Below are 24,333 nucleotides of genomic sequence, written 5' to 3' on the forward strand. Positions count from 1 at the left end.
TAAGACCAGCGGCAGACTTCACTATAGGAAATAATCAGTCAGTTGATCATTTCTATGCAATGCATTAACCATGCAGCCAAGCCAGTGCAGTGCAGCACACTCTGTATTTTGGTGCAGGCAGGCACTCACAGGGGGCTGGCGGGCGGGGGCAAGAAACTGCTCCTGGCTGGCTCGTCCCAGCAGGGCTCTACCCCTGGCAAGGGGGTGAGAGGAGGCCTGCGATGGGAGACAAACGACATGGGCCTGGTTCATCTTTATCTAAGCCACTCGCAGGAAGTGAGAACACCGTGACCTGCCTGGACCATTTCATAGAAATAGACAAAAGTATCTGACACTAATGATGTCCTCTAAAGTCTCAGGCCAACAAACATTTACACTGGAATGGGATTCACACAGATTATTGTCACAAATGAGCTTCTTTCTGAGATTGAAATGCAGTCATACACGTACACAGGTTTTACACACGGACAGACGAGTACACACATGTAGCAGATACTATAGATTCAATGTGCAGCATTATTAAACACTGAGAATCATGCAGGAAGCAGAGAGCGTTTGAGGTTAAAGAATACAGATGGATCAAAAATCAATACACACACACTGCAGCAGGGGCACTCTGGGTAATGCGTTTAAAATGCTGACTTGGCTGCTTTGGACTCTCCCTAATCTGCCCATGATCCGCTAGAGGCTGCTACTGTACATGTTCTTCCACACCCTCCGAAAGAACTCAAGCATCCATTCTAATCAATATGCACAATAAACCCTGGGCTGCTTCGTCGCCTTCTCTATTTCTTTTTCATTTTGCATAAACATATTACTTCTTGTCTCGAAGCACAGGAGATGCAAAATGTGTGTATCAAGCAGCTTCACGAAAAAGGTTTTGTATGTCTAGTAATGTCTAGTTTCTAAATAAGGTGCAGAAGGAGATGCACAGCAGCGGCCGCCTCTGGTCGACTGCAGGGGCTCCGTCGTTGGCTTTACTTACGGTGACTCAATGCTTTTCCTGAAGTGTGTCACCGACAAGGGAGGATCTGAGAGGACAAAAATATTTAAATTTAGCTTTTTTTGCTGTTGAACACCACCAGTACAAGTCAGACACATGGATGGATTATGACACGATGGGCCCCTGGGCACAGACATGTGACAGGCCTCATCATTTGTGCTTGTTTTGCATCTTGTTTTGTGTCTTTTTCTGTCTCTTTGCAGTTGTTTTGTGTCTTTTTTTTAAGTTCAGTAATCCATCCATGTGAGACCTAATATATTAAATACATTAAGTGGAGATGGAGACCGACCTGGTTTGCGCTTGAGTTTGCGGCGGTGTTGCTTATTGACAAAGCAAGCTGCTAGAGTACTGAACAGTACCGCCGCTGCCAGAAAACAGATAGTTGCCACGACACCCGCCACCACAGGGCGCGCCAGCCCCTCATCAGGCAGCTCCGCAGGAGGGAAGGGATCTGACGGGGAAGACCAGGAGGTAAAATGAAGAGGTTGCATACTAAAATGTTAGAAAATCTATTCCTCATTTCTGTGTGTAGATTGTCAAACTTTACTGTGAAGAAACTGACCCGTGCTTGATACGCCTACGACATTACTGCTCTCACTAATCAGGTCGTCCATGACAGCCATCACTCGAAACTCATACCAGGACTCCTGACAGAGAGAGAGAGAGAGGCACCGCACACACTGTTCTTTTGTCCCTCTCATACACAGATTTGTGCCACGTACATTGAAAGTGAAATAAAAAGCATTAAAAAAGAAAACCTCCCAGTAACTGACCTGGACGAGGTCCCGGGCTATGAGCTCAGTCTCCGTGGAAGAGATCAGGTCGTCCAGAACCTCCCACCTCTCCCCGAGGCGGAACTCCATGATGTATCGGTCGATGGGTGAGGAGTGGTTGGCTGGAGGGAGCCACGTGAGGAGGACACCGTGCTGCGTGCGGTTGGCTGTGAGGCACCGTGGTGGAGTAAGAAGCACCAGTGGTTCTGGGGTACCCAGAGGGGAGCCTGCAGACCAGAGATGGGAGACCATGAAATGTCTGCACCAAATGTAACAATCCATCAAGGACATTTTCAGATATTGGACTGGGCACCATGGAAATCCATCTGATAGTTGTCAGGACATTTTTTCTTAAATTGAAATATATCAACCTGCAGAGGGAAAAAACCAAGGAGTCACCGGTCAGTAGTAATGATCCTCTGGAGATGATGAATGTCTGTATTAACGTTAATGGCAATCCATCCAATAATTGTTTTAACAGTCATCTTCGTTACACACAAAAACATCTCCAGCAGTAAATTAACATTTAATATATGGTTTATAATGTTGTTCTAAGCAAAGAAGACTTAACATATGACTTAACATAAATAAATATAGACAAATATTGTACATTAATAGACACTAAAATGTATTTATATCTGCTAATATAGTAGAGTTAAAACATAGTATGTTATAAGCTATCAATTTAATGTGTATATGCTTCTTATCAGTGATGGAAGTAAAGTTTTACCACAAAAACACTTATACAGGCGTACTAATATGCAAAGGGTTTCCTTGGTAAATTGGTAACTCAATGCACTGATTTCCATAAGAAGTGAAACATGATACAACTGGACCATGAGGTGGACTGAACTGGTTTGAGGAGTCGATGTCGTCTCTTTTCTTTGACTCAGAAGAGATTTCGTGTGTGACTGATTTGAAACATTCCTTCTTTTAAACCCTTCATTTCGTTGCTCTTTCCACTATGATAGAAAATCCAGCCATGCACTTTCCTCCCTTCGTGCCGTTCCTTCTGCTGAGACATTGATTTTAAATACCACGCACCTTTAATTCACTTTCTGTTCACGCAGCGGGCAAACAAAGGCTGAATTGGCAGCTTGCCCTTGAGGCATGAGGTGGATTAAAACACACAAGAATCTAAAAGATGTAAATCTTTTCCTTTTTTTTTTTACATTGAAAAAACACTACAGATCTAAAAACAGCTTTTCTAACAGCAGCTGAATTCAGCTGCGTTGAGTAACAATGTATTTTTTATGTTTTCTCACAGCAAACGTGTCTTGTGAAAAACAGGTGGAACTAGTGACATTAATAAATAACTCTGGTATTGTACAATTTAACATGTTTGCAGAGACAATCGTTTTGCTCATGCATGAAAATGTATACAGTTCCTGTGAATACATATTATCAGCTTTATACTCATTTAACACATTTTATCTGGAGAGTACAGAAGTATCCAGCTTCATAAGAGGCTGAAAGGCCTGGATTTGTGTGCAGTTTTAGAAGAGCATTAAATTAGCAGTGCTTTGTGCATGTAAAAGATTATATTTTGTTCAAACAAACCATTCTGGTGTGCAAGATGCAGTGAGAGTAAAGTTATTGACCTTCAAGAATGATGTTTGGATATATACAGTATAAACAACACTGTATATGAATTTATGTATATTTCATGGGTAAAAAATACAGTGAAACGGTTTATGGTGTTTTCCACAGTAACAGTAGCAAAGAAATGTAATAACATGGAACATACATTTGTAAAACTCTGCTGTATTGTTCTTGGTCTGATTCAACTTAATTTACTTGAGAGAGATAAGAGACAGTTTTTTTGATTTATGTTTAATTAAATTACTTTTAAATGCATTAAACCTTGTTTGGGGGGGATATGTAGAAAACTACAGTGTAAATGTAATTATTATTTTCCTAATTATGTGGAGGTGATGGAGAAGTGGATGTAGTTGTTCCTCCCTGAACCGTGTCTGCAGGTTTTCTCTGTGAACTCCATCCAATGACAACCTCTAACAACAAGGTAGGACAGACTGTGTGCAGACAGAGAGGTGAAACTCAGGCAACAAAAAAAACAGAAAGGTGCTTGTTGACTACTGCTCTGATTATTATTATTAGGTTATTGCTCTGAGTGAACAGCAGCAGGTTGAACTGAAGCTGACTGAGCCTTTTCCCAACTCAGATCTTCTGTCATGTGTATTTTAGCAGCTGGACGGTCAGACAGTAACTGTTAGAGAAATAATCAACCTGAAACAATAAGAGTGAGACAAGATTAGGATTTTTGCACCTGCTCCATCCCCAGTGGAAATTAAACCCTTATATACACATAAGTGTAAAATTCACTAGAGGGCAGTGTCTTCAACACTGCATCAGATGAAAATCTAAAAGTATAAATAGTATCTGTGCAGCTCGCTGGGTTGATTCTGAATTCAAGAAGCGCCAAACGTGGATTGAAAAACCTTTGAGTAACGGCACCCACCTGCAGTGTTGACTGTCACAACTTCGCTGAATGGGCCTGTGCCCAGTTTGTTTTGTGCCAACACACTGAACTGGTACTCCGTCCCAGGCTCCAGCGCTGGCACCACCAACCAGGTCTGAGAACCAGAAACTGGCATCGAATGCCAGTCGTGAGGACCGAAGTCCACTCGCTTTGACCTGATAAACAGAAATGATACAGAAAAACAGAAAACAATCATATAAAGTGTGATAAAAAGGTAAAACTGCATCATGGTGAATAATGTTCTGACTCTCATTAGTCACATAACAGTGTTGTTCAGTAGGTTTGTGATGGAAATCTGCAGGAAATTTAAAGGTAATGCACTGAATAAATCTATCTTCTTGTCTTTGAGGCACATCATGGTCTTACACCAGATTACTCCCCTTTGTTCCAGGGAATTTGCTGGAGACTTTATTCATCATTTTCTAAAAATGTGCTGTTTGTGTAGCTGTTTTGATGACAGACATTTCTAAGGAAGGTCTACTCGGTTGGTTATAAGAGGAATGGAGACAAATTCTGGAAGGTTTCCTGGACAGAATCATGTAGTTTGGTTCTGATCAATGATCTGAATAGAGAAGTTGTGTTCGGCTAATGAATGTTATTTCAGTAGTTTCTATTAGTTCAAGTAATTTCCTTGACAGAAATAGCTTGAATTAAATCCAAATGAATATTAATTAATCATTCATTTATTACTGGGAACATTATTTATCATTTATGCCGAATTATTTTTATTTCTTGACACAGTTAGCATTTTATATCTATAACTCACTGCTGTAAAATTAATAAATCCCTCAATGTTGAGCTATGGACCAACTGATCACTCTCTATGTTCCATGTCCAAAACTTTGGACAAAAGAAAGTCGGCAACACTGATTATCAAGATAACAAAATCAATATTTTTTTATCAACTACTCTTTTCTTGCAGATATTTAAATGAGTAAAAACTTTTATTTAAACTGTAAAAGTGAAGGAGTCTTGTCAACCACCCGTCCCCAGTAAACATCACATCCTGGTGTTAATCAGAAGTATTAAATATTGAGCCAGTTCCTGAACCCAGCGCATTTATTGAAACATTATTTTTCATATCAAACATGGACGACTGATATCTTCTTACTTTTAAACCCACTTGAATGATCCACCCAGGAAATAGATCAGCAATTTAAACAACTGAAGACTGACACTGACAGAATAAGTATTTAAATGCAAACCATCATTTTACAACATTACAATTATCACTGCAGCCTTGAAAGCAACAAGTATCTTCTTATTTAGATGTGTTTATATCCACAGTAATCCACTCCACTAGGCCACAATGTGAAATGGATTTAATTATCTCTTACCAGGGTAATTACAGGGCTTTGACGCACAAACATGTACTTTCAAGTGAAATGTGTTTGTACATAAGCACGATGAGGCAGAACATTCAGTTTCATTTCATTTTCACAGTCAACACATGAGTATCCAGTGATACCAGGATGGATGATTTACTGCGGAAGCATTGAAATGTCAGAAAACGATGCCCTGATAGGACAATTAGCGACAGCATATCTGATAGCGAGTGGGATGTTACTGCAGTGATGCTCCATTACTTACACACATGCATGCACATCCCCTAAACACCCACAGTAACACAGTCAGCTGTCAAAACTATTCAGCTGTGAGCATCTGACTGAATTTCATGTTTTACCACCAACGATGAAGACGGAGGAAAAATAGATGAATAAATAAATAAAGATGTCTCCTACTGTGAGACCAAACTAGGCCAATAACCAGCAGGTACAGTGTTTCTCCAAAAAAGTAAAAGTAAGAGCACTCACACTGGACCGTACCACACCGAGAACGTCTGTTCGAAGCCGCCATCATAGCCTGGTTCCCAGGACACATTAGCAGAGGTTGTCGAGGGCAACACATGGATATTTCCTGGAGCATGAGGGCTGGTGCCTGAGCGGTTTATAGAGACAGAGACAGAGAATGAATATAAAAACGCACAAGTGCTAACTTACTTATCAAATACAACCACTTGCAATTATCAATTCATATCATTTAGTAATTAGAAATATAAATGAAGACTGTATTTAATTTATATAACTGGTCATTCTGAGCCGGACTCGTACTGATTGAGTTAAATCAACACAAACTGTGTGTATTTTGTTGTGTAGCATCATGTGCTTCTCTCAGTGGATAGTGTCACACTGGCTGAGGTGGTGACCAGCGTAAGGTCGACTTCAAGAGCAGCGGCGCCGCCTGCTCCGCTCGTCCCACCCACCTAACAGCTGTGCAGAGTGGCCCGCAGCCAGCTTCTCCTCAGCCAGAGAGAGAGCGAGACCTCAGCGTGGCCTGAGGAGCACAGCTGTTTGCTCCGTGACACCTGTGAGCCCAGGGCTGGTCGCACAGCTGGGCCGCGGTGTGATGGCTCCATAGGCTCTGAGGCGACGGGCTACTGGGGCAGGCCTCACTGACATGCTCACAGTTCACTAAATTAACACCAACTACTCCTTTAACAGACTTAAAGGACGAGCTCAGCATTTGGAAAATATGATTATTCGATTTTTCAGTGAGATAAATTAAACTAAACTGACTCCATCACATATATGATGGAGTGATGTTTAAATTCGTTCAAAATATGTTTTTATATAGAAATCCTGACACTATGAAGATACCTATCTGTTACATTTACTGAAGAAATATTGCAATGTTTAATAGTTGAGGATTTTGGGGAACAACTTGACATTTTTGCATTTCCGATCTAGATGTGTTATTAGGTGTTGCTGTAGGTATTTATTTATTTATATAAGTATTTAATCTTTTTTGTTTAACTAATTGAACAAGTGTATCGTCAAATATATCAAAGTAATCCTTTAAACTAGCTTAAAAAATACACATTTATGATACTGTTGTAGTAACAATATGTATATATGTACAATATAAATGAACACGTGGGTGGACCCTGACAGCAGAGTCAATGGATTTCACGCCATACGGCCTTGATTGCATGTATCCCACTCACCCCTTCTACCCATAGACAAATACAATTTTCTTTTACAAATAATCTTTGACAAATTCCCATAATAATAATGTTAATTATACTATACACCTCTATAATCCTGCCAGTGTAGTGAGGTTGAATGAAAACTTTGTATGTGGCATTTATCTACTCACAATGGCTGCTATTACTGCTGGAGGAGGCACCATAACTAGGTTTTAGAATCTGGAGTCTATCATTTACATAACTGGTGTTAAAGGTTCTGTAAGTTACACTCAGAAATCCTTTGTTATGGATGAGATATTTGGCTGTTAATGAGTAATTTGCAGCCAATATCCTGTTGCACGCACTCGTGCATGTGCTGATAAGCCACAGGTACGCACGAGCGATCATCACTGGGTTCGGCCAAAACAGTGACATGATGCTTGGACTAGGAACTGAAATCATCCCTGTATGGTGCTCAGATTGTGCCAATTGAAGGATTATTAGGAGGAAGAGCAGTCTACGTTACCAGACCTGCAGTTAAAGTGAATAATACAGTTGTACTAAATGAAAGTGCATTTAAGTACAGAACATTTTTAGATATTGACCTTCAGTCAAACACCATTGAAACGCAAATATGAGTCGACCACTATTCAAAGTAAGTGATAAGGCTGAGAGGTTGAGGAGGATGAGAGCGCTGTGCAGGTGGTTTGTACCGATGACAAGGATACGCGTGCTGGCAGTGATGCTTGTGACCACGTTGGTGGCGACACACTCCCATTCTCCATGGTCTTCCTTGCTGAGGGACAGAAACTGTAAGCTGCCACTGGGCAGGATGTTGTGCTTACTCCTGCTTGGCTTCCCCACCTTCAATGGACACGGACAGCAGAGTAACATGGTTAAGATAAACCTAATACACAAGACGATCAAGTCTCAGGAGGTGAGTGTGTTTGTGAGATGCACCTTTCTCCAGGTGATGGATGGTATATCAGGGTCTCCAGAAGCAGCACAGGGGATAACTAGCTCTCTCCCAGCCTCCTGACGGTACTCCCCCCCAGGCCTCACGTTAAAGTAAGGGGGATCCTGAACACACACACAAACACACACCATGCAGACTAAGGCAGATCAGTCTACTCTAGAACATCGGACACTACCAGACATGAGCAGGGATGTACCTTTAGCACCAAAGTGGCAGGGGGGGACATGCCCATGGTACCCAGGGCGTTGTAAGGCACACAGGTGTAGGTGCCCAGGGAGTCTTCTGTCGCCTCCGCCACCCGGATACTTCCATCAGGCAGCAGGCTCCAGCCGGGGTACTACAAGACAAGGGGCCATTTGAAAAGGCTTCAAATCCGGGGTCCTGAAATCTCAGGGTCCCGTCTAAATGTTTCTGAGCTGCCCAAGAAATTCAAATAAATAGCAGCACTGGGAAATACTGTGTGACCTCAGTGACAGTAGATCAATTTCAATAAACAAATAATCCAGGTAAATAGACAGAAAAATTTGAAGATGAAAATTTTAAAATGTGGATTTAAAACTTTAAATACAAAAAAAAACTTTGAGTCCAAATTCAACAAAGTCTAATGATTAAGAAAATAGTTAATTTGTTATAAATCGTGTGTCTGTGCTAAACTTGTTGAGAGTTTATAAACTTGAATCAGGAGCATCTCTACATGTGATTTTATTCTGCTAAGAAGTTAAGTAAATCATAATGACCGTTTTTAAAAAGGAAAAATATAATTTTCATGGTGTTATAATAAATCATAGAGGTAATAAAATCTACAATACTGAGACATGCGGGGGAAAAGCAAACATGAACAACATTGACTGGTCTATGAAGGAGGCAAAGGGAGTCCTGAGGCAGACTGACCTTCTCCACTCGGAGAGGATAGCCGTCTTTCTCCCACTTCACAGCTGTCACAGGTGGGTTGGCGTCCACCGGGCAGCGGATGATGCCTGGCAGTTTCCGTGGGACGTAGATGAGCGGGGGCATGTTGATCACTCGGGCAGGGTCTGCACATAAAAGAAAGATTGTGGTGTTAGAGACGTCGGAAACATAATCAACAATGTCTGAGCCAAATGTCTGAAATAATCTAAAGAATGTAAAGAAACAGAAAATATACATTTGGTGTAATGTTTGATGGAAAAGATCAGGTTCTATTGGCATTAAATATCTTTTAACTTCTCGGAGTGACTTATTTTATATATTTACGTAATTACTTTTCTTCTGTATTTCAAATAATAGATCAAATATTACACTACATTATGTTGTGCTGCAAATTGTCATCATACATCTGCAAATATAACCTTGGCAAAAATGTTATTGATGTAAACTCGTAAAACTGTGACAAAAAACATAAATGAATGTAACAAACAGATTCAACATTAGAAAACATGAGGACTGAGTCCGTTTGTGATGGAAAAGTGTATTTTATGAAACAAGTAGTCAATAATTATCTGTTGAATGAACCAACCCTGGTAATAGTTCTCAGACTCCTGCTGTTAGATTGAATTGAATTTTTGTACATTTACTTTATTCCTTGAAGAGAATTCACTCAGAATCAATAAGACTTCCTTAAAGCATAAAGTAAAAACAGTTATCCTGTTGGACCTTGAATAAAAGTACTCTCAAGTACCCGTAAAAGTAGGAGTATGATTGATCCTGGTTCACTCAAGCTGGATTCCTGGGATTGATTTTCAGATGCTTGATAAATTCAGGCTCAGAGTAAGTTTAGCATGAAGCCTCCAGGACCCTGATTTCGTGATGTTCTGCTGTATCTGATGAAATCAGTCCCTGCAGTGCTGTGACTCCTCCAGCTTTCCCTCTCTCCCTCTCTCCCTCTCTCCCTCTCTCCCTCTCTCTCTCCTCCTTCTCCTCCTCCTCATACCGTGGCACAGTAATCAATGACCAGCTTTAAGTTGGGAACAAATTAACTCAACACGCACGACACGGCTGAAACCGTCAGATGGTCAGGAGAGCCGCTTCGCTCCCATCAGTCTCTGCTGATGAAGAGGAAGGTCACAGTTTGATTTAGAGGGGGCCAGATTGAAAAGAGACGAGGAAAAATGGAGCCCGAGCACGAGCACGAGTCTGTCTCCATCTTTGTGCACAGGAATGAGTCTGGAGTCGGAGCAGATAATAATTCAATCATTGAATTCCTTTGAGAGGAACGACAAACGGTCAAAGGGGCTGAGTCCAAATGACGAGGGGAGGGGGGGGGTCTCTGCTCCCTCTCGGAAACCACCTGACCTTGAAATTCAAGAAGGTTACTTTGCATTAGGGCGGCAGAGCAGCGCTGCCGAACACTAGAGCAGCCTCTGCCACGAGCAGCCTCCATACTGCTGCTGCTGCTGTTCCCTTCTCCTCATACAGCCAGCGCCCGCCCCTCCCCCGCCACTTTGTTGCCACGGTAACACTCACACTGAACAGTCAGGTAGGCCGATGCTGAGGGCGAGATGCCGAGGCTGTTGCTCGGACTGCAGGTGTATTTCCCAGCATCCTCCGGCTTGACCCGGAAGATGATCAGGGTGCCGTCGATGAGAATGCGCACGCGGAGCTTCAGATCGCTGCAAGATACAGATACAGATTTATTTATTTAATTTTTTTGTCACACACCATGTTGCTGAAACACACCAACAGGACAGAGCACTCATCGTTTTTGTTTTGTTTTCTGAATTACATCAACGTGCCATAAGAGAGCAGCAGAGAGTCAAAGAGCAGGCCGCTCTGAGAGGGAGCCGCAGAACACAGAGAACAGAGCGAGAGATTCAAATCAATCTGCCAACTGTCATGGTCGCCAAATGGTACAGCCTTCATGTTCTCCCCCTCGATGCCATTTAAAATTAAACACGCTGGTGATGCAGCACACAGTCAGTTTGCCTCCATTTGTGATGGAGCTGCTCTCTTTGTCCGCACAGGGAAATAATTCAACGACTAATCAACAAATAATTCAACATTTAATCGTAATTTCACACAAATAAAACAAACAGTTTTGAAAATTAAATCAGATATGTTTATTAAACATGGGATGAACTGAGAGGTTGAAGGTTACTCTTTTTTTTTTTTACCCCTACAGAAGCTTTTGGACTGTGCAACAGAAACCATAGTGCAAGTTTATTTCATTTCACACTGTGTGAGACGGATCTAATAACATGTGTGGGAGACTGTGCGATGTCAGTTTGCTGCACATCAGATTGTGCAATGAATTTGTGGTGAATTACAGCGCTACGACGCAAATTTAATAAAACACATGAGAGCAGAGGTACGCAAACAGCACACGTCATCCATCTGTGCTTTGTGTCGATTTGAAAATGTAGCTTTCTGAGGTTTTCTTTTTTTCTAGAGTTGCACAAATTTCTGTCTAAATTCCTCTTCCACCTTTTTGGTCAACGAGTGTGCACATGGCTGTGTTTTGCTTTTATTCAAGATTTTAAAAAAGCTACCTACTTTTAAACATTCATCATGCCCATTATTTTAAACAATTTTACACTCAAGTGGGATAAACATAAAAGTTCAATCAAGTTCTTGTCTTTAAAATTGTTGCTTTGATGAATTCAGGCTTTTCTCCTGAGTTGCACAGTCCTGTATAATCTCAATATAATAAAATTCCTTATTAAAAAGTGGTACCAATAAAACGTTAGGGTTATTCTCTCTGAGAATTCTCTCAAGTGCAACTCACCTATCCTGCAAATAAATCAAGTCTGACACAGGGAAATCTGTTCAACTATTAGACTGGACGCTTCCTCTGTGTGAGCCCCTCAGACACTTGTTTTCACTGCCAGTCAGAATCCCATTTACTTGTTCCTCCCTCCCACTTGTTCTGTCTGTCACTTGCTCGCTGTATAAAAGCCTCTCCGGCTCCAGGGCCCTGCTCTGGGGAGCGCCGCAGAGATCCTGGCTACGCTTCAGATCATCACTGCATGAGAGGCAAATCATGACACAAGGCCTGAGTCATGTGGTATTGCCATCAGAGCGCACTAACTCGCCTGGCACACTCCAGACTAACCCCCGCCAGGCCCGCGCTTACTGCCCCCTGGAGCCGCAGCAGGACAGGTCACAAGCACGCGCACACACACACACAGACACACACACGCACCAAATACCCTCTGACAGAACCTCAAAATACAGCACAGCAAAGGACGCAGCAACCAAATGTAACTCGCATAACAAAAGCTTTGGGATAAAAGTCTTGTGCAGCCTGTGCAGAGGTTATTTTAATGACCGACTCTTAAAGCGAGCGGTCGTTAAGTCTTAACCTCACTCGCCGGCTTAACTAACATGTTTCCCTACATAGACGCTGCAGCTATTGCACAGGAGTGAACTTGATCATAACTTTACTTCTTGAAGTAGACGTTATCCTCCTCCCAAAACCAGGTGTAGGTCAGGTTGCCTGGATACGCCTCAGCCTGGCAGGTGAAGAGTGCATTCTGGGATATGTTGACAGTGACGTTCTCTGGTGGTGACACGATGTATGGAGGCCCTGGGAGAAACAAGAAACGTGTATTTTAGGGTTTAGGGTCTATATGAAACAGCTCAGTCTACTGTTTTTACTCTGTAATAATCACACTAAAAGGTTATTCTGCATTTCTTTACTTGTCTGGGCAGTAGCTACAATTTAATCCCACATAATTAACATGTATAAACACTATATAAACACTACTTAATATAGTTTAAATTAATAAACACTTAACTACATATATAGTGTGCTTTAAACCATGTTTTAAATCCATTTAGAAACAGTGTATATAGAGTGAATGAATGCTGAATAGTCTTTTTAATCTTCTATTAAACTTAACTCTTTAAATTTGTATTAATATTTGCTTTTTTGCTTAAGGTGAAGTAAAAAATGTTTTTTATGGTCAAGAGCAATGTCTCAAACTCAATACATTAAGTTACATATAACATTTATGTATCACATAAGAATAATACTTTTAAAAGATAAATACATATAAATATTAAAGAATGAAAAATAATTAACTAATGGTCACATAATAACAACAAAATTATAATATGGAGGAGGTTCTTTTATTGTTAGATTTTTTTGGCGATGCAGCATCTGTTCAGGATTTTATAGATTTGAACAAAAAGTCTCCAACAAATGATATAAATCAATAATTTCAATAAAGACACGATAGTAACCATCTTTATATATCTTTATATATATATTTGTCATATATAAAACACATCCAAAGACATGATACAAATAAACATGCCTTACCATTGACAAAGCACCGATAATGGCTCAATTACTTTGAGTACCAGTAATCTCACCTGATCTTGTGACAAAGCACAGGATCCAGTTAAAGGGATGAAAGGTATTATTAAATCCTATTAAACCATAAGGACTTCACCGCTTCCACTTGGGGAATGTAAACTTTTATTCCGAGTGAGAACGTGTGCACGCTATGTATTATTTACAATCTATCACAGCGGCGTGATGTAAAATACAGCGAGCAGGCAGCTATCATAACCTTAACAGTAGTCAGTGTTGAAGCTTATGCGTGCTTCACATTGTAACCTCCTCATCCCCCGAGGTGCTCCAGGTTTGCTCTTAACTCTCAATAAAACAGCAGAAGCCATGAAAGGTAAGCTGTCTTTTATGAGTGGGCCCAGATACAAGCCTCCTGGTTATTTTCCTCTCAGCGTGCGCGGCTTTATACAGAACATGAGATGGGACTGCTGACTGCACCGTGCGGGTGTCTCACATAACAATTAAAAACAGATCACTGCAGTGAGAATCCTGACTCCAAAGAAATCTGCGTGTTATTGCTCTGGGTACGAGTCCTAATCACATCTTCCTTCCTTTCTTTTTTCCTCACAGCTCTTTTCATGCCAATATCCAACGAAACTCAGCATCAGGAAAAACGTTTTAGTTTCACTGCGACACTCTGCCTTTCTATTGTGTTACTCAAGTGTAAATAATCAGGAGATTTTATGAGGTCAAAGGTAAAACTATGTGCACTCAGTGGTGAAGCATGTTTAATGCTGATATCACGCTGATTTAATATGACAGAGGTTAATGAGGTAAATGCAGAGGCTAATATTCAAACATCACCATTAGTGTCAAATGCAATATTTTATCTGCTGCCGTTTTCCAGTGCATATAAACTAATTATACTTCTTTAAAAAGCCAGTTTGTAACAATATACTTTTGTTTTAGGACAATAGTCGTGGTTGTAATCCAATCTTTTGAGAATGAGGATGAAATATTACAATAAAAATCGTCATGATTTAAAAATATATAAAATAAACTTTAAGGAGAAAAGGGTATATTGTGTGACCACAGTTAAAAATGTGACAGAAAAGATCTATTTAAAAAAAGAAAACACAATCGAATATAATAAACTTATAATATAGAAAAATAAGTTTATTTTGATTTTGTATATCTGCAAACATAAGGGCAGACAATGTTTATTGACCAACAGATACATTTTTCGGGTTATAATCAAAATAATATAACTTTATTCTCCAAATATTGCATAGTTTCTCAAATTAATAAAAATGCCCCCCGCTCAATTTTGTATTCATTTTTGTAATAATGTGACTTTGAACATTGGCCCAAATACTACACCCCTAACCCTAACCCACCCAAACCTACTATCAATAATAATTCTTGAAAGTTTTGTAAAAATAGTTTCTTAAATTGTCAATGTGAGGTTTTCCTCTGTGTAGGAGCAGAACAGACAAGGAGCATAATCCTGTTTTCATATGATGGAGGCACTTTCATCACATGCACCACTGGTTACACTCTTTACTTTCTCCATGGCGTTTAAATGCATATCTGCAGCGTGTGTGCACATACATTCACACCAGTGGGAACAAAGAGAAGAGTCATTCCTTTGCTCTGTTTCCACCTCCAGAAGTCAAGGATTAAAATACAACACCTCTGCCGTCAAAGCCAGACGCTGCGCAGCTTGTTAAATACTCAGTGTTGTCCTGCTCCATCAGGAGACTGAGAGAGCTGAGGGCTGGTATCACAACCATCTATCTAATCTGTGTCTAGCAGAGAGCCTAGTTAATGGACCGGAGAGAGACAGTGACGTGCTCGCAGACAGATCCTGTTGTACACACATGGCTGTGCACAAGAGCCGAGGCCCCCAGACTGAGCTATTGACTGACTGATACAGACCCACAAGGTGTGTTACATGCATCAGCAGGCTACACCACTGACTTACATGGCTTTGCTTTCGGATGCTACCTCAGTAAATGCCTTCAAGTATAAATAATGGAACTTAAGTGGTGCAAATGCAATAAAAGGCTGCAGGTAGTGTGTGGGAAAAATGTTTCTACATATTTCTAGATCTGGTCATTCATGCAAATACATGTATGAACAGTGCTTATTAGCTAGTTGCTTTGTAGATGCTTTGTGTAGCACAGTGCTCATGGGATGGATACAGTACCTTGAACCAGCAGACGGGTGGTGTGGAGCACTTCTCCCTGGTCACTGTAGGCTCGGCACGTGTACGCCCCTCTGTCATCTCTGGTGATGCCGAGGATGTTCAGACTGCCATCGTGCACCTGTGGTTAAATGTGCAGGAGACACTGATAAACACGAAGATAACGTTATAAACACATGTGCCGCATCGCATGTGCTAGGTTGTAAATGACAGTGGTGCAGGGAAGTGTTCAGATTAGAGCTTCGACAAATTGTTGACTAATCATTGATTGACAGAAAATCTAAATTTAACCGATTTCTATATGGTAAGAGTATGTATCCAGCTTGCCAAACTAGCAAGTAAACAGCTGTTATGCTAACGTTGGCAATGTAGCATTAGCAAAAAGTTACACATATTAAAGGTAAAAGTATATTGGTAATATTATCAAAAGTAAAAGTCTAGAAAAAAAAGATATCATTAGATTCTTTTTAGTAATCTATCAATGTTGTAAACACGATTTTACTTGTTGGTTCAGGTAAATTACATTTCTGTAACTAATCGATTAATTATTTGTTTTAAAAAAAATGTAAAAAACAGTGAAAAATGCTTCCTTATTGTTTGTTTTGTCCAAATAAGCAAACCATAACATTGGTGAAACAACTATACGAGTTAATCAGTTATCAAAATAGTTGCAGATTCATTTTTGTCGACAAACAAATTAATTAATCGACTTACTCTTTTAGCGTTGAATGTATCCATTGTTTGGTTGTTAAAAATACAGGATATTTCACAAGCTCATTTTTGTGTGTACATGTTGTATATTAGCAAAGTAAATAGTTATTGCGGTTGACAATAGTAGCAGAATAGAAATAAAAAATACTAAAATTAAAATATAGATTGAAGCAAGTTTTGAATTTGCAAAAAACAAATCAGACACTTAAAAAACATGAATGTGTCACATTTTAATCAACTCCAGGTCTGAATCCTGCATGTGGTAACCGTGGAAACGTCAAACTCCGGGTTGCTGCGCGCCTGCGTCCAGGCACTGATGAGAACCAATAAGTGGTGAAGAAACACATTAACCAAAGCTAATAGAAACACCCTCATAAATTATGCAACAGGTTTGCGAGAGGCTCTGTCCATTCAAGTCACACACAGCTGTAGTCTGTCCATTCATGCAGCCGAGGGAGAATCTGCTTCGCCTGCAGAATTATTCCTATTCATCTGTCCCTCAAGTGTTTTACAGCTTTTGGCAAACTTTATCATCGTCACTCACATTGTCTATCACAAGATAACACTTTGTGTATCACTGCCTCGGTACACAGGACGTGTGAGATGCTGAGAGCTCGCAGTGTAAACCAAACACTGACGTGTCCTGAAGTGTCAGTCGGAGGCTTGGACAGCCACTTGCATTGATTCAAAAGTTGGAGGAGGATAAATCAATAACAAATTGATTCAAATGATCATTACTTTAATCACACTTGCGCTGATTTGGCATATTTTCTATTCCTGGGCAGCCTCCTTCATGTACCTGTAACTTTAACTGATCAGTCATTTGAGGCAAGTTGTTATGATAAATCACATATAATCATGATATGTCAAAATAAATGTCATTCTCATTGATTGCTGTTGACTTTCTATACAGAAATTCTTATATGTAGAACTGTAAATGTGTTTTGTGTCATTTGCGTGAATTTGATCTCTGGAGGTCTGATAGTGAACAAGCACGAACAAAGTTCACCCTCATTCATTTTCTATGGGACAAATCACTTAGCAAGGCATTGTGGGATTTCCGGTGGTGTGGGACTGACCAGTGATGTGAAAGAGAGGATGTAGGGAAATGAGAAGTGGTCCAGCTGACCAGGAATCAAACCGGGGACCTGCTTCTCAAGACATATAGGCCTATGTGGTGCACACCCAAAGCAGTCAGCTATTGGGTCACAAGCTAATGAGCAAGGTACTTGTGATATTATGTGTGTATGGGAGTGAACCAATGGGTTTTTCTATTCACCTGAAATTGTTTTAATTTCTGATATTTCCTGGTCTGCAAAGTTTTCTCTCAAGTCAAAATATTTTTAACTAAGACGACTTTGCATCTAATCGTTTCTTTGCATAAAAAAACACATAGTGATGCTTCTTTTTTATGTTGCACCCAATCTATCAAAATCAGTCAACAGATGTAGTCCTGATTGTAGATGTACATTTTGCAGGATGCCATAACACACAATGGTCATCAATACACGCCGGGCTATGGTTGATCCGAGGTGAAGGAGAGAAGATTAAAGAAAAGGAGGAAATCTGCAGGAGATGAGGAAAAAGGGACAGGAGCCGTATAGACGAGGTGGGATATGAGATGAAAGCAGAATCTCAATCTCTGTGACACATCCACAGAGACCGACAGGCGGTTTCTGAAACAGCAGGAGCTTTCTGTCGTTTTCCTGCTTGCCTTTTTTTTTTTTTTTTCTGTGATTTGCACTTTGGAGAAGAACCCTCATCATCTCCCCTCCTCCTTTTTGTCCTCTCCAGCACAACCGTTTTATTTAATATCGCAGTTTTGTAGCTGCTGCTCTGCATAACGACGTGAAGAGGGGAGGAGGATGAGCACTCCTCCTCCTCCTCCTCCTCCTCCTCTCTAACCCTGTCTGTCACATTCCCCCTTTTCTCCCTGACGTCTCCATGGATCTGAGCATGCGGGTGAGCAAATAAACTCACACACACTCTCACCCCTCGTCTCTCCACATGAAGGAGCTTTCCCAGGTTTGATGTCTGGTAAACAGAAGAAAGCTGAAAAAAAAAAAACTGAGCTGCTTTTCTAAATATTTTTTCAGAACCTCACGATGAAGCTAGTGAAGCGTGGCATTCGGCTCGCACCGATTTTCATCTTTAATGTAACATTTATATTAGCGCTAATGCAATATTGATGCAGGGGGATTAATAATGCATCAGAATGTTGTCTAATCATTTACTGAGGGGAAGACGGAGGCAGAGATACCAGAGGAGGGAAAAGGGAAAATTAAAAGGAAAAACGGGGGAAGAAGCCGTTAACAGACACTCGCGTATGATCCTGTCACTTCCTGTTCACTGTATCACACAGGCAGCTGTTAAGATTTGATAGCGCCTGCAGCAGTCTGCCATATCAGTGACATAGTCCAACGTGGAGGCATGCAGGAAAGGAAGGAGGCGTCCACCTTTTAGAAAGTCCCACCTTTCAAAAACAATTACAAGCTGCATGAAAGACGCTCTTTAATGCTCTTATACTAGAATCAACAACCTGTTATGATTAAAGAAAACATTCTGGTTCTTTTTGTAATGAGCTGCTGTGATCTCACCTCGAGCTCCCTCACCTACGTACGACTGATTTCTTTCTCTTCCGTGATTGACTGACAACTCGACTCCCAGGTGGGAGCGTGTTGCATTCAGTTGTCAGCTCCACGTGTAGGAGGAAAGAGTGCTTGTGACGGTATATTGAGCAAACTGGAAGAAAAAGGGACATTTGCACTTTTTGTCTCAAGACGCAAAGGCCCGTGGCTGCAGTGCATCGTCATCTGTCGAAGTGATCGGTGAGTCTTAGTCATCGGCGCTGGAACGACGCGAGAAGTGTGTGATTCTGTGCGACTCACACCGTAATAAACTGATGTTTATTGTCGATGGTTTATGTAGCTGAGACGTCTCCCTGCTTTCAAACAGAGGCTGCAGCAGAAATATCTTCTCATGACATCAGGCTGCCTGCGTATGGGAGTTTATGCACAGGAATAAAAATCTGACATCGCCAGACAACAAGGAGACATGAGGTGCGCTTCCAGTAGTTCTTCTTAAAATTGTGTGATTCAACCTGTTTTTTTAACATTTAAGGGAACAGATCGCAGAGAAACAGGAGGAAGCTGAGTGACAGTGTAGTCCACAAGTCTGCAACTTTGAACTTCTTGCAGGTTAAAAAAACATTATTTCTCAAATATTCCCATTAATCCTTGTAGATTCCTACATGTGAACATAAACTACAATTTATCATCATCTATGCCGAACATTTTCAAGACTATAGCATCTATTGACAAAACACTGGATATTTCTGCATCAAAACCAACATAATATCTGGATATTTGCCTGAGTGAGATACAGTCCATTACATACTTTGAGCACAGATGGACTCACTGGACGACACCATCTGTGCACAAGCCCTGTGTCTATTTTTGCACACAATCATAAATCGGAATTATAGCCATTGTTTTGGTCTTACTGAATATTTTGCGTCGGTTGCGAGCTCCTCCCCCTCCCTAAGCCAGCTGATCATTGGTTTTGGGTTTCCCTGGGCAGAGCAGCTGAGCAGAGTGCTTCCCCCTTCCTTCGCCTCCACATACTGGGGCGGCGTCGCTGTGAATGAAGGCGGGGCTGTGGAGAAAGTGAAAAAGGGTAAGTTGTCAATACCACGATAAAAGCTTATGAAATTTAAACAGAAACAATAATCATACAATTGCATTAAAATGTGTTAAAGAGTTTCAGATTTCAGACTCTTTTGGATTTTCGACAATGTCCACCATTTTGGTCCAGACAGAAATATCCCAACAACCTGTTTTACCATTACATTTTCTACATCCAAGGTCCCCAAATGATAAATCCCAATGACTTTGATGATTTCGCAACTATTAATCTAGCGCCACCATGAGGAAAAAACTTGACTTCGTCCAATACTTTCCCAGCATCCTCAAGTTTTCTCAATTGGCAACCAAAATAGCAAGCTACCACTCTGTGTTAGCATGCTGATGCTCAAAGTATCACTGTGCTGAAGTACACGCTCACACAGCTGCTAGCATGACTGTAGACGTGATATATATATATATATATATATGACTTATTTCTTAGTTCAAAACAACATAGAGGCCAATGTACACTTAATAAACTGCAACTCATAGTGCAGTCGAAAACATAAGTCTTGCAGAAATAATGTATAGAAAAAATATTTTGGAAAGGTGTTGATTCAACTGTACGGCTCATTTGGAGGAGTGCAGTCTGTGGTGCTGTCAATCTGTGTTATGAGAGGTGTGTTCAATATTCTGTCCCAACCATTTATATCAACAAATTCAGACTAAAAATTCAGACCTTGTTTAAGATACTTTACAAGATACATCCTTATATATGATCATTAATTAAACTGAACAATATAACCTTCTCAAGGTTGCCGACCAAAATTCCTGACATTTCAGAAATTCCTCCGACCATCCAAAAGCCAGTCGTGACATCTGAGTTCTCCGCCACCCTGTGTGTGCACGACATGACATGTGACGCACGATTTCAGTCCGCATTGAGGCGTACGTCTCAGAAATCTGGTCAACACCTGCACGGTGTAGGCCCAGCTCAACTGGATAGAAACAACGGTGCTTGCAAAAAAGTAGATCAGATGAGTTGCCTCCACAGTTTTGTGTCCCGGCTGGACAGTGGGTGGTGACGATCTGCCATTTATTCTTCAAACCCTTAACAAGGCCACTTAGCGGCATCACTGAGTCTCCACCGACGGCCTCGGGGGAGCTCTTCATCTCCTCCTGCAGGCAAACAAGCTGCAGGTTCCTCAGCCGGCTGCTGTCTCAACATTATATTTTGATTATAAATAGTGTTTAGTTAAAGAGAAAAGAAGGTGCCGCTATACAAGTGGGTCACTGCTCGCCGCTGGGCGCGCGGTGGCTGCACACAAACACCTGGTACGGAGTCATCAAATCGCCCAATTAGCACATTTAGACATCTGCCTGTCCACACTGCACCCCCACTCATTACATTATATGATACATTACATTAATGGAGAGCCTAATAAAATGCATGACTGGTTTATGTACCTCTCAACGACATATTTGATGGGTCAATGGTCACAGTCAACAGATCACGATGCTTCATTTGAGTTATTAGGAGGCAACTTAGTGCAGATGTCTCACTTTATGTTTGTGCTTTTATCCTAAGACATATATGTCTGAGCTGCTTCTACCTGCATCTAACTCATATGAGTCCATTGTAACTAAATATATTTACTCAAGTACTTCACTTAAGTACAGTTTTATGGTATTTATACTTATTATTTTAGTATTTCCCTTTTCTGCCACTTGCTACTTCGACACAACAATTCAGAATAGAATATTGTAATTTTTACTAGGCCACTACACTTCAAGTTCTTTTTTTGTTTTACATTTTGAATAAACAAATGTGTGCTGAGTTAAGTTTTTTCAGAATTAACCAATTGTTACCGACATTACAAAATATCAGAGTCTAGTTGTGACTCATATTTCAGATGTCTGTGAGTTGCAGCATTTCCCCACTTCTCACATGGTTTCATATAAATAACTGTTTGAGGTCCAAAAGGGTAAAATTATCTAATATTTCTAAAATAAACCCGAGACAGGGCGAATCAAGGGCGACTGGACGTGGTTGTAGATGATTGGAAATGTTTCACCTCTCTTCTTATCTGAAGCGGCCTCTTCAGGCGACTGAAGAAGCCTCTTGGACGAGAGGTGAATCGTCTTCAAGTATCTGTGACCAAGTCGCCCTTGATTCAACCTTTCTTAAACAAACATGACCTGGATGACTGAGAATCTTCACAGACATTTTTAAATATATGTTTGTCGTATGTAAATAAAGCAAAGATTTGTAAAACATATTATCATTTTCAAATGTTGCATTAGAACTTAAATGTTAAAGCTGGGCTCAGTTTAGTTACTTTATTTAATGCTGGGTAGCCTGTGATTTGAAAGTCTAACTTAGTCTTTATCTGACAAAACATTATGATTTATGATTTATTTTTATTATTAATCTTAAACTGAAATGTCCCTATACATTTTTAAATTAATATAGTGCGGAGTAAAACGATAATATAGCAGCAGAAAATAGAAATACTCATGTTACACCTAAGTACTGTCGAGTACTTTTCCAGCACTGCTTTTACTTGAGGATCTGCCTATTTTGAGTGCCGTTGTTAATTCTAATTTAGATTTTGCTGCAGGGATTAAGCATCAGCTGACAGGAAATAGGTGGCACACGCGGCGTTGACGGCTGCAGGTACATTGGACAACCTGGGAGTTGTCTCACATCGTCGGGTGCAGCTCATCACAGAAGAAGTATTGCTGTGGCTGGGAAACCTGGGAGTTGCTCCACAAAAAAAAGAAAGTAAGCCGAGCATCAAATTGTCGCCCTACTTACTGCAACTCTTCATCAATTATATGCATTAAGACATGCTTGAAGATGCTGCTCCCCCCCCCCGCTCCTCTCCCTGGACCACACAGCACTGCAGGTTTACATCGCTGTTATTTACTCAACAACTCGAGAGCTCCTGCATCATTTTATTCCCTCACTCGGTCGTTGTTTTCTTGTCTCTGCTCCTGAGAGAGGGCGGCTACATATAGGACACATTTTCATTGATTTCTCATCATCGGCCTCAAACATTTCAGTGTAACTTCTTACAAAAGATGAGGGAGGCACACAGGAGACGTTCCTTCCTCTTCTAATGTCAGAATACCCACAGTAGTCGCAACCACACTCCCATCCCCTCTTTCTTTCATGGCAGGATCAGGCTACGTTATATTTTTGTCACAACAGGTGAATATAGAGACTTGTCGTGACTTGGTTGACATATATGAAGACATGTTGGATGCTGACTTATCACAAATTGCAGATTAACTTCACTGTTCCACTTTAACAAGTATGAATTATTTGGGTCATCCTCACTTAGTGAAGGTGAAGGTCTGTCTTTCTCTACTGAAGCAGGAAGTATTCAGCAGCACTGACACAAGTCTGTGAAAATATTTCTTTCAAGTTAAATAAAATTTTAATTAAATTGCATTGACAATCTTACTTAGGTCAAAGTAATTATAATCAGTAAAAATGTACCACACATATCAACAGCTCAAAGTACTCAACAGAGATAAAAAGTCCCCTGTGACTATTGTTCTATAACATGTAATTATTATTACTCACGCAATGACACATACAACTGTTGTTCTCTATCTATTAACATGAGATTGCAAAATAATAATTATTTTCATTATGGGTTTATCTTCTAATGATATTTTTAGATTAACTGGTTGATTGGTTTGTTAAAAAAAATTATAATACAAAAAACCATCACCACCACTACTATTGAAAAGTTTAAATCTCTAAATTGTTATAAAATAAATAAAATAAAATAAAAACAATTATAAGGAAAATAGTACATTTTCACGTTTTGCAAAGCCGGACCCACAGAATTATATCTCAGGATGTGTCTGTGCACTGTGACATCAGTGTCAGGTTTAGATACAGAATAAAACAAGCACACTTTTGACTTATAATGTTGAAACAGACTTGAAACTATATATTAAAGCTGTTGAATTAATATTAAAATGTTGCAGATTTGCCTAAGTAGGCCACACATTTGCTCTAATGGGATGAGATTTCATTCTATGTGAGCATTATTTAAATCTGCACCATAGGGTCCCGTGTGGTCCTGAGGGCTCCACTTGTGGCCACATCGGGCCCATTAGTGAGGAATATACGGAGCTGCCGGACAAACGAGCTGACATTTGAGCCCCAACTGGGTCAACCAAATGGGACCTAAATGCCAGACCATCGGCAACCCAGTGACACAGTGGCAGGCTCTAATCTTTTATGTCTCAGCGTAGACGGTTAACGCGGCCGTGTGATGTTTATAGTTTTTGATCTCTGAAAAGGCTGCTGATGCTTGAAGAGTAAAGAGGAGAAGGAAGGACAG

The 24,333-nt window shown here is 40.5% G+C and overlaps 1 protein-coding gene across 3 annotated transcripts in view; it reads right to left on the reverse strand.

Annotated features, from left to right (window-relative positions):
• Window positions 1-24,333, reverse strand: part of igsf9ba (immunoglobulin superfamily, member 9Ba) — a 61,937-nt gene that overhangs the window by 11,893 nt on the left and 25,711 nt on the right. For all 3 annotated transcript variants that reach the window (XM_047339710.1, XM_035155449.2, XM_047339711.1), the window contains exons 4-17: window positions 19,849-20,000; window positions 15,639-15,756; window positions 12,577-12,718; window positions 10,660-10,805; window positions 9,109-9,251; window positions 8,414-8,554; window positions 8,202-8,321; window positions 7,955-8,105; window positions 6,091-6,214; window positions 4,256-4,431; window positions 1,777-2,003; window positions 1,566-1,650; window positions 1,293-1,454; window positions 986-1,031 (exon numbers count right to left, since the gene is read on the reverse strand). In XM_047339710.1, coding sequence (XP_047195666.1) covers window positions 986-1,031; window positions 1,293-1,454; window positions 1,566-1,650; window positions 1,777-2,003; window positions 4,256-4,431; window positions 6,091-6,214; window positions 7,955-8,105; window positions 8,202-8,321; window positions 8,414-8,554; window positions 9,109-9,251; window positions 10,660-10,805; window positions 12,577-12,718; window positions 15,639-15,756; window positions 19,849-20,000 — 1,933 coding nt within the window. The remainder of the gene's footprint in view (window positions 1-985; window positions 1,032-1,292; window positions 1,455-1,565; window positions 1,651-1,776; window positions 2,004-4,255; window positions 4,432-6,090; window positions 6,215-7,954; window positions 8,106-8,201; window positions 8,322-8,413; window positions 8,555-9,108; window positions 9,252-10,659; window positions 10,806-12,576; window positions 12,719-15,638; window positions 15,757-19,848; window positions 20,001-24,333) is intronic.

This window comes from Hippoglossus stenolepis, chromosome 4 (genome assembly GCF_022539355.2).
Source record: "Hippoglossus stenolepis isolate QCI-W04-F060 chromosome 4, HSTE1.2, whole genome shotgun sequence".
NCBI lineage: Eukaryota > Metazoa > Chordata > Actinopteri > Pleuronectiformes > Pleuronectidae > Hippoglossus > Hippoglossus stenolepis.